This window comes from Vicia villosa, unplaced genomic scaffold (assembly GCF_029867415.1).
Source record: "Vicia villosa cultivar HV-30 ecotype Madison, WI unplaced genomic scaffold, Vvil1.0 ctg.001158F_1_1, whole genome shotgun sequence".
In the NCBI taxonomy this organism is placed as follows: Eukaryota; Viridiplantae; Streptophyta; class Magnoliopsida; order Fabales; family Fabaceae; genus Vicia; species Vicia villosa.
Genome location: NW_026705507.1, coordinates 392026 through 402977, shown reverse-complemented (window position 1 = coordinate 402977; position 10952 = coordinate 392026). Strand labels below are relative to the sequence as shown.

Here is a 10952-nt window from a genome sequence, read left to right as displayed (position 1 = left end):
GAATGAGATAAAGCATAAAGGCCGGCCACTATTAAAGTTCATGTCATCTTTTTCAGAATTTTCTCAATTTATTCTCTAAAAATGCATAGTTCGTATTTTTATAAAATTCAATATCTGTAAAGTGGATTAAAAACCTTCCTTTCTTTCATATTCAAAGTATATTATGTATGCTCTTGCAAGAGTGTGAACTACCACATTTTCTCGTCTTCTAGTGACAACTTTTTTACTCATCATCAAAAGTTTATTAATCATAACCAATGCTACTATTTTAATTTATCATAAGCAAAAGCAGGATATACTATAGAAACTTGGTACTCATTGTAAAAAAACTGAAATAATTGTGTCTAAACGAGGTGCACAGCTTAACCAATCCAAAGCCTCCCAGTCCCTCCAAAACTCAGGATTGGTTAATAATAAGAGATACAGAGACAGTCTAAAACCAAGCACTTATGTCAACAATCTAACACACCTACGCCACAAAGACAATGGCATTCTCTTTATTCCACCCAGTGACTAAATCCCATACAGAGCAGATTGTTTAGATTTCACCATCCCATAATTCTTCAACGGTTCTGTAGCCACCATAAGTTTCATGAACAAATGAGGCTCCCCGGAGCAATCTTGCCTGCAACAATAAAAACCACTGTCATAAAACTGGACAATGTTTCCATGAAAGTAAACAAGACCTTCAGCCTCAAAAAATCATGCATATTAAATAACAAGCAGCAAGCTTATATAAAAAATGAATTTCGAAACACAAGTTTTAAAAAAACAAAAAGAAATGACTAATGATCATTTTTATCTATGCAAGTAGAGCACAATATCAACATAGTTAATAAATTCTGTTCTTAAAGCTATAAAGACGGAGGGAAACCATCAAACACTTACTTGCTCAATCTCAGAAAATTTAGCTAACAAGTCTGCAGGTATAGACCAATCAAAAACATCAAAGTTTTCTTTTATCCTAGCTTCATGTGTACTCTTGGGAAGCACACTATGACCCATTTGCAATCCCCAACGAAGAGCTACCTGTGCAGGAGTCTTGCCTAGTTTCTCCGCAATCACATTTAGAGCTGGATGTTTAAGGACATCACTTTTAAGCCAGGTGGTTCCAGGGGAACCCAGAGGTGAATAACCCTAAGCATTCAAAAAGTGCAAAACTTAAATAGGAGAAAGCCATTCAATATAAAGTTCATTTCAAGTATGAACTTTCAATGACTAGAAAAGCTTGAAAAAAACCCATGTAGTATGCAGAAGCAAAATAATGAACATTCAAGATTTGGGAACTTACAGAGAGGTGGACACCTTTGGAATTGCAAAAATCCTGCAGCTTGTCCTGCCTCCAAGAAGGATGGCACTCAACTTGATTGACAGCAGGAGGAACACGAGCAACCTCCAGCAAATCCCCCAACTTCTTTGTGGAGAAATTGCTTACGCCTATAGCCCGCGCCTTGCCAGAGTCATAGAGTGATTCCATTGCCTTCCAAGTGCTGGCAATATTAGGTTGCACAAGATTTTCAGGCTTCAAATCTGATCCTTTCTTCAACGGAGCAGGCCAGTGGATCTGAAAAAGAAGAGTCATCCGTTAACATTCAACCAAGCATGTCCCAAATAAACTACTAAATCACCAGATTTTGAAATTAGATGAAATGAATCCTACATTCATCTAAAGGAAAACATTAAAAATAAAAAGATAAACGTATAAGATAAAAGCCTCTAGGTAATGCAGCATATACAGGAAATGGAATTTAAATTCCCTAAACTAAACTATACGTTTGGTCAATAAGTGTGCAGTGTGCAAGAAACATGGCTTAACCAGTACCTCCATATTTCTCAAAAAAGGCTAGAATTGAAAAAGACATATATAACCAGGCCTTAAACTTTTCTACAGTAAAAGAATGCACTGCTTAACTAATTAAGTTCACAATTTCAACATTAAAAAACTGTTCCTTTGAAATTCATATTTCACATTTTCAGTTCAAATTTTAAAAGAAACTAAAAATAACAATAACCAAGCAAGAAGTTGGAGAATATGTGAAGGTTGATTGATATATTAGTAACATACAAGATACAAATCAACATAACCAAGCTGTAAGTCTGCTAAAGTCCTATCCAGTGCTAGCGGCACATCTTCTGGAGCATGATCAGTATTCCTGCATAACAAATCTTCACATTAAATCCTTAGGTTCTGAGAACAGCAAAGAAGAGACTAACAAATTCATACAACTATTTTTCTACCAGCATCATTAATCAATTCATTTAGCTAAAACAATAGTTTTAAAAAACAGTCTATTACAGCGAAAACGCACGCGACAAAACGGTATCGGAAGATTCCAATATTCAGCATTTATATGATAAAGAATAAATTGTGATTATTTCACAATGCAACAACCGCAATCACTGTTACAACATCTGTACCGACCGAAATCGCAAGAGCAAGTCTAGAATATATTATATAAAAAAACAAACCAGAGTTTGGAGGTAATCCACAAATCTTCGCGTTTCACAACGCCATCATCAAACAGTTTCTTCAATACAGAGCCAATCTGCAAAAGAAGAAATCAATGAATCATTTCGTTCACACATGAAATTGCATCAACATTGAGCGACAAAACAAACAATGAATTACCTCCTTCTCGTTGCCATAGACTTGAGCACAATCAATGTGACGATAACCAGCCTATACATATCAAAATCGATTCATCAAAATCAAAATCAGTGTATATATTTAACACTACTACGTGATTTTCGAAATGTGCATGTTAATGAAATCAACTTTCTACGATCTCATAGAATAGGTAAAGAACGATGACAATGAGTTAGTTGAAGAATGATAATGAAAAGGAAGATGTGGTGAGAAACCTTGATGGCGGCAGCAACGGCTTCGCCGACGAGGCCGGGATCGGACTGCCAAGTTCCCAGACCGACGGAAGGGATCTTGGCTCCGGTGTTGAGATGGAAGAATGGAATGGCGTTTGACATTGTCACGGAATAACGAGAAAAAAATGCGTCGATGTATGAGTCACGAGTGAGGATGGGAAATGAGAATGGAATAGTATTAGTAAGAGGGTCTGTAGATTTATGCAGGCGGGAGATCTTTGGGATTTGGTGCGTTTGGTGATTTTAATGGACGGTTAAAAATATGGCAATTTTTGTACCAAAAATTATATGGTAATTTGTGTAAGGATATTAATTTGCGTCCATTAAAAAAATTTCCACGAATATTATTTATTTGGGTTCTAAAGTCGGGAATTTTATTTTCATCTATAGGGATTGTTGGGGGTACTCGGGGGGTTCAACGACTTCCACATTCACTTTCATTAACTACGAGTAAGCCAGTCTCTTTATCGAACTAAAGGCTCATGATACCACTGTTGAATGCTACTCGAGGATTCAACGAGAAAGCATATTACACTTGGGACATATTTTGTGAGGTGTGTGGGTTCGCTCACTTATAAAGTGTTCATTCTTCCCTTTTTTAACCAATGTGAGACTTCTTCCTCACACTTGATTATGAACTAATTTGCATCGATTAAAAGGATCTCCGTGGATATAATCTATTTGGGGTTCTAAGGTCGGGAATTTTGTTCCCCCCACCCCCCCCCCCCGCGCGAAGATGGAGATGGAGGATTAGGAAAGTATCTTATGCCTCGCAGATTTTTTGACATCGAATATATATATATATATATATATATATATATATATATATATATATATATATATATATATATATATATATATATATATATATATATATATATGTGTGTGTGTGTATGTGTGTGTGTGTGTGTGATACTTAGTAACATGGCACCTCTGATAACTCTTTACCGCATATCTGTATAACAAAATCCACCGTTGGATTGAAAGCTAGCATCATATAGATCATGTCCATAAAATTTAACATCAATCAAAAATCATTTGATATGTTTACAAGATGGATAAAAACTAATGTCTTACAAAACTTCAACAAAACCGTTAATAAACCGTTAATTTTGATAATTCTCTTTAACATATCAAATGATTTGCGATTGATGTTAAATTTTATAGACATGATCTATACGATGTTAGCTTTCAATCCAACAGTGGATTTTGTTATACAGATATGCGGCAAAGAGTTATTGGATGTGTCATATTACTAGATTTGACATCTTGGTGTCATTTGATCCAGTCTCTATATATATGGGAAGAGATCATTTGACATTAGTGTCAAACATTAACTTTGACACCAAATCCTACCTCTTTACTACTATTAATCTAATGGCTAAGATAAGTCTCCTTAAAAAACTTAAGTGTATTATTATTAATCTAAAAGTTAAGATATATTCACTTAAAAACTTAAGTATCATCGACCAGCCTCCATATCGTAGTCCGATATAGAATAGAACGGAATCACTTGGGATTAGCTTTTTAAAAAAGTAATGGAGAATAAGTGCATTGAATACAGTCTCATCTATGAAACGCTTCACCACACATTCCTGACATGTTGAAGCGGTAAAGCAGCAATAAATTTTTTTGGAAGTATTTTGATTTTTATCGTACCCACAGGGATCAGTGCGAGAGATCAAATGGCATTCAACAGTCTCTACGTTTCTAAACTTATGATGAGCAAATGTTGTTTACAAGTATAAATTAAAAAATATAAAAACAGAAAAGTAAAGTATAAGAGAGAAGAGACCAATTCGGGATGGAGTTTCATTCGCCCACAGAATACGCATTTTACTAATCAATTAATCGCAATCTAAGCATTCATCAATACCATCACGTATCGCTTAACACAAAAGTTATCTCTAACGCAAAATTGAGAGAACAACTGTATTATCTCATCGGCGATGTCTAGCGCAACTAAACAACACGGAGCATTAAGAACTGATACTCTTGTGAATGTTAAACCTAAAGCCATCTGTAGCGCTTAGAATCTAAGAGAGGCAAATGTGTCCTCGATACTAAATCAGACAAAGACTAAAAATAACCCCGTGATCGATAAAAACCTATAACAATATGCATTCTCCTAATCTAAGCATGTGAACAAAGTTAATCATCTCTATAATCACGTATCACTCGTCAGCATCGTCGTCTAATGCAGCGTTGCAGAATTATATCAGTTGATTAATAGCGGATTTCTCCACATATCAAACAATAAGCAAACATGCAAAACTGATATGGAGTGAATATCAACACCCAAATCTATGTCTAGAGCTTGGCTAACGATAGATGATAAATCTTAAATCAATAGTTTGAGACATATTTCTCAATAAAAATCAAACATATTATGAAAAGGGATTAATATCTATATTGAGTCAAAACAAAGTTTACAATAAAAAATCAAAAGAAATACATACAACAATGGTGAAATCACCCAAATCCCAACAAGAAAAGTATCATACAAATATAAAGGAGAAGATGAGCAAAACCCCAACCTTGATGTCTAAAAAATTGAAGCTAACCCAATTTTCAATCTTCAACTTCCCTTGTTGATTTCCAAGCTTATTCACTCCAAAAGTTGCTTCTGATGGAGTTGGGAATAAAAGACCCCAAAACCACACCCTAAAAATCTGTTCTAAAACTATAAATACAAATTTATGTATAGACGAATTCGCCTGACATCCAAAATATTCGCCCCCCGAAATGTCACTTTATTCCCAAAATGCAGCACAAAAACAGCCAAATTCTATTGGCGACCAAAAAATTTCCTGGCGACCAGAAAGCATGGAATTCGCTCGAAGCTCACCTGGCGAAATTAACAGCAAAGAGAAAAAGTGGTTCTTATTTTCACCACAATTCGAGAATCGTAACTCCGATTTACACCCGGTCAAAAGTGTTGGAAAGCTTATCCAATACTTTATATTACAATGACCGAATATCATTGCTTGAATACCTACCAAAATGAGATAAAAACAATCAAACTCAATGATATTTACATGATAATGCAATATATATACTATAATGTAAACTATACAAATATACACTAAAGTTGATATTTATTGACGAAAAGCAAACGAATTAAGCCAATGAGTGCTAATTATTTACACTCAAATTAACAACAATTTAGCACTCATCAAACTCTCCCCAACTTAGACTTGTTTGTCCTCAAACAAGATTCAATCAACCTAAAGAAACAAAAGCAACCTCCAAGAATCATGATCAACAAGTATTTACAAATGGAAATAAATGTATGACTCTAATATCAAAAGTACACGCAAAATAATGCTTACCACTAAACTACAACGATACCATGACTATGAAATAAAGTCTAAGCACAAAATACATGTTAAAAATTCTAAAGCAATACATATGTTCAAGAATGAATCACACCTAACGCACAACTTCATCAAGGAATGAAAACAAACACGAGGGGTTGAACTCACACCCAAAAATATTGCAAACATCAATTCAAATTATGCATTCGTATAGAAAATCATATCAAAAGTACAAAAGCAAGAATCACAAGGACTTTCAAAGATTGTAATTTGGCTTGGTTAGCAAAGAGTGGTTTTTCAAGGTAATTGAAACAAAAAGTTAGCCTAAACAAATCAGAATGATCACTTCTCAAATTCTCAAGCATTCACAATTTCTTTCACCTTTTCTTTCCTCTTTCATCATTTGTTACAACCTTTGGCACAACTTATTCTCATAACTTTTTTTCTATTTTTTTCTTTTCCTTTTTCAAGGCTTTTTCTCTTCTTTTTTTTTCAATTTTTTTTTTCTTTCTCAATCATGTAACAACCAACCTTTTCTCCCCAACTAGAATACAATCAAATTTTGAAATGTGAATAATCCCAAGCTTATTAAGGCAAAGGTAAAAACTCAAATAACAAATCATGGTTGAGGGTTCAAGAAAAAAATATTCAAAATCCAATCTAAAATAAACAATGAACTAATTAGTTATGTACAAGTTCCAAAACGTAACATCAAAATGGATCCCGAATAAAGGCTCGAAGGGGGTAAGAAAATTCTCACTCACTCACAAGGTAAGTTACTTTTTGGTCAAGTGGTTGTGCTCAAAATCAAACAAAATGCCTTGATCATTTTGGGGCTTTCATACAAATCAACACGAATGATTAAACATGATTCAAACGAGCTAAACACAGAATGTTGGTCGACTGTGCATTTAGTAAACAGTGGAAGCTTCCTCACATTTGGCTATGAACTAAAGTGATTCACAAATGAACAAAAATTACAAGAGAATAAATGACATGTCATTTGTACAAAGCCTAAGGTTCATATTTATGTTATGTTATAGAAAGCAATAAACACATACTTTGACAATGCAACTTTATTTTCAATCTTTTATTATTACCATAATATATTCTTGTTGAACATTCAAACTTAAACAATCACATCATGTCTCCTTAAGCTAATAAAAAACAAAGCTTAAAAAAATACAAAAATTTTCTAACAACCTAACAAAATCAAATTAAACTACCTAAACACAAAGCTAAAAGACTTAAAAACCATTGGGTTGCCTCCCAACAAACGCTTGTTTTATGTCGTTAGCTCGACGCCTTTATGTATTGACACTCCTCTATGTTGCCTCTCTACATGGCTAGTTGTTCATTAATTGGTTACTCCTAACCAACACTTTAGCAAACATGAAGGAAAACAAAAGTATATACAATATACACAAGTATAGAAAACATGTACAAATATGTAAGTATGAAAAACATAGAAAAGTATCTATACACTCATATATACCAAGCAAGCATATGTATAAAATAGACAAGTTCATTTACAGATATCTATACAATATGGAAAAATATGTACAAAGCTTAGAAATATAGAAACTATTGCAATGCTTTCAATATAAAAACACCAATCCCCGATAACAGCGCCATTTTGTTGAAGTGGTAAAGCAACAAGTAAATTTTTTGGAAGTATTCCGCGTTTTATCGCATCCACAGGGATTAGTGCGAGGGATCAAATTCCGTTCAATAGTCTCTATGTTTCTAAACTTATGGTGTGCAAAAGTTGTTTACAAGTATAAAATACAAAATATAAAAACGGAAAAGTAAAGTATAGGAGAGAAGAGAGCTATTCGGGATTGAGTTTTATTCGTCCATAGAATATGCATTCTACTAATCAGTTAATCGCAACCTAAGCATTCATGAATACCATCACGTATCGCTCACGATCGAGGTTATCTCTAATGCAAAATTGAGAGAACAACTATAGTATTTCATCGACGATGTCTCACGCAACTAAACAACACGGACATTAAGAATCGAGATTCTTGTGAATGCCAAACCTAAAGCTATCTCTAGCGCTTATAATCTAATAGAGGCAAAGGTGTCCTCGATACTAAATCAGACAAAGACTACAAATAACCTCGTGATCGATAAAAATCTATAACAATATGCATTTTCCTCATCTAAGCATATGAACAAAGTTAATCATCTCTATAATCACGTAACACTCGTCAACACCATCTATATCTAGAGCGGCGTTGCGGAATTATACCGATTGATTAATAGCGGATGTCTCCATATATCAAACAACAAGCCATCATCCTTTGAATGTTAAACAAACATAAATTATTAGGATCAAATAGAAACAACAATGACAAATCATTGTAACATAGCTTATATATATATATATATATATATATATATATATATATATATATATATATATATATATATATATATATATATATATATATATATATTCACACTCGATAGACATATTATGCAGATAAATTTAACACAAAAGCAATGGTGTTCTCTTATTCCATCTAATACCCTACGGTGCTGAAAGTTTAAATTTCTCCATCCCAAAGTTCTTCAACGGTTTTGTAACCACCATAATTTTCGTCAACAAATATGTCCATTCGAACCAATCTCTCCTGCAACAATAAGAACCCACTCATTAAATCATGCATATTAAATTTAACAAATAAAGATTTATCAAATACTTACTTGTTCAATCTCAGAAAATTTAGCAAACAAGTCTTCAGGTATAGACCAATCAAAAACATCAAAGTTTTCTTTTATCCTTGTTTCATTTGCACTCTTGGGAAGAACACTATGACCCATTTGCAACCCCCAACGTAGAGCTACCTGTGCAGGAGTCTTGCCTAGTTTCTCCGCAATCTCATTTAGAGTTGGATGGTTAAGGAGACTACTTTTAAGCCAAGCAGGAGAACCCAAAGGTGAATATCCCTAAACATTAAATTAAAATAAAGACTTTTTGAAAAAAAACAAATATAATATGCAGAAACAAAATAATGATCATTCAAGATTTGGGAACTTACAGAGAAGTGGACACCTTTGGAATTGCAAAATTCTTTCAGCTTATCCTGCCTCCAAGAAGGATGACACTCGACTTGATTGACAGCTGGCGGAATGCGAGCAACCTCCAACAAATCTCCCAACTTCTTGATGGAGAAATTGCTTACACCTATTGCTCGCGCCTTTCCAGAGTCATAGAGTAATTCCATTGCCTTCCATGTGCTGGCAAGATTAGGTTGTGCAAGATTTTTAGGATTGGAACCTACTGATTCTTTCTTCTCTGCATTTCCATTACTGGAAATGTTAGGTTGCAAAATGTTTTCAGAATTAAAACCTACTGATTCTTTCTCCATCGTTGGTTCTTTCTTCATTGCAACAGGCCAATGGATCTAAAAAATGAAGAATCATTAGGTAAGCAATCAATAAAGCATGTCCGTGATAAATTATTAAACCATCAATAAAAAAAAATTCCTTTAAAATTCATATTTCACATTTTATTATTACATACAAGATACAGATCAACATAATCAAGTTGTAAGTCTTTCAAAGTTCTGTCCAATGCTAGAGGTACATCTTCTGGATCATGCTCAGTATTCCTGCAAATTCATATATATTAAATCCTTAGTTTTGAGGTATCAAAGAAGAGACTAACAACTTCATATATATTATTCTACTACCATTAGTAATTAACTTATTTAGCTAAAAAATGAAACCACTACTACTTAGTGAAGTCTATAATATTAATATAAACACAAACAAACCAGAGTTTCGAGGTAATAAACAAATCTTCACGTTTCACTACGCCATCATCAAACAGTTTCTTCAATATAGAACCAATCTGCAACACAAGATCTAAATGAATCATTTCCTTCACATATGAAATTGCATCAACATTGAGAAAACACATAATGAATGACCTCTTTCTCATTGCCGTAGATTGGAGAGCCATCAATGTGACGGTAGCCAGCCTGCAAGTATCAAATATCAGTATATTTAGTACTACTAAATTTCTAATATATGTATGTTAGAACATAAAATGCATGCAGTTAAAAAACCTTGATGGCGGTAGCAACGGCTTGACCGACGAGGCCAGGATCGGCCTGCCAAGTTCCCAAACCGACGGAAGGGATCTTGGCACCGGTGTTGAGTTGGAAGAATTGAATCTCGTTTGACATTGTCACGAAATAACAAGAAAAAATGCTTCAATTTTAAGAGTGACAGGTGAGAATGGAAAATGAGAGTTGTAAAACAAAAAGAGTCTATAGGTTTAAATAAGCTGGAGTTATCGGAATCTTTATTACGTTTTATATTTTTTTACATTAAATCTAGATCTGCTATATTTACGTGCATGGCATTTCTAAATATTTTAATCACTCCAAAGAAAGTAAGGCAAAGATTTGTGAGTGAATCAAAATTAAAGAAATGGAGTATTTTTTTGAAGTGCTGAATTATTGAAGTGCGTGGTGACTTTAAAATGATGAATGCATTAATGAATGGAGTAGAAGACAATATTGTGACTTGCCTTTTTTCTTTGACCAGACGATTCCACTTATGAGAATGAGATCGCTAAGCCAACTTCTTCCATTCAATTTCCTTTTTTAAGACAGAAAGAGGAAGCTTGATGTTTTTCACTTTGTTGACATTTTATTAATATTTCAAAATCGTTCTTATCATATTTCATTTATTAAATGACAATATTATTTATCCTCCTTTCATTGTATAAATTAT

General features: G+C 33.7%; 2 protein-coding genes across 2 annotated transcripts; both read right to left on the bottom strand.

The window, feature by feature from the left end:
- Window positions 1–294: 294 nt before the first annotated feature.
- On the bottom strand, window positions 295–3109 carry LOC131633638 (NADPH-dependent aldo-keto reductase, chloroplastic-like). The gene is made up of 7 exons (XM_058904335.1): window positions 2863–3109; window positions 2630–2680; window positions 2470–2546; window positions 2066–2153; window positions 1292–1564; window positions 889–1137; window positions 295–625 (listed from the first exon to the last, which is right to left on the bottom strand). The coding sequence occupies exons 1-7, from the start codon at window positions 2980–2982 to the stop codon at window positions 539–541; spliced, it is 945 nt and encodes a 314-aa protein (XP_058760318.1). The 5' UTR covers window positions 2983–3109; the 3' UTR covers window positions 295–538.
- Window positions 3110–8645: 5536 nt separating this feature from the next.
- On the bottom strand, window positions 8646–10529 carry LOC131633636 (NADPH-dependent aldo-keto reductase, chloroplastic-like). The gene is made up of 7 exons (XM_058904333.1): window positions 10280–10529; window positions 10142–10192; window positions 9986–10062; window positions 9733–9820; window positions 9248–9613; window positions 8913–9155; window positions 8646–8839 (listed from the first exon to the last, which is right to left on the bottom strand). Exons 1-7 carry the CDS (start codon window positions 10397–10399, stop codon window positions 8753–8755), a joined length of 1032 nt encoding a protein of 343 aa, XP_058760316.1. The 5' UTR covers window positions 10400–10529; the 3' UTR covers window positions 8646–8752.
- Between the last annotated feature and the right edge of the window lie 423 nt (window positions 10530–10952).

Excerpts from the sequence above, each read along its gene's own strand:
- LOC131633638 (XM_058904335.1), bottom strand. The coding sequence starts at position 2,982 with ATGTCAAACGCCATTCCATTCTTCCATCTCAACACCGGAGCCAAGATC. Across the intron at positions 1,565-2,065 it reads GTTATGTTGATTTGTATCTT|ATCCACTGGCCTGCTCCGTT; the intron begins GTATGTTACTAA and ends CTTCTTTTTCAG. Across the intron at positions 1,138-1,291 it reads CCAAAGGTGTCCACCTCTCT|GGTTATTCACCTCTGGGTTC; the intron begins GTAAGTTCCCAA and ends TTGAATGCTTAG.
- LOC131633636 (XM_058904333.1), bottom strand. The coding sequence starts at position 10,399 with ATGTCAAACGAGATTCAATTCTTCCAACTCAACACCGGTGCCAAGATC. Across the intron at positions 10,193-10,279 it reads CCGTTGCTACCGCCATCAAG|GCTGGCTACCGTCACATTGA; the intron begins GTTTTTTAACTG and ends TGATACTTGCAG. Across the intron at positions 10,063-10,141 it reads TCTACGGCAATGAGAAAGAG|ATTGGTTCTATATTGAAGAA; the intron begins GTCATTCATTAT and ends CTTGTGTTGCAG.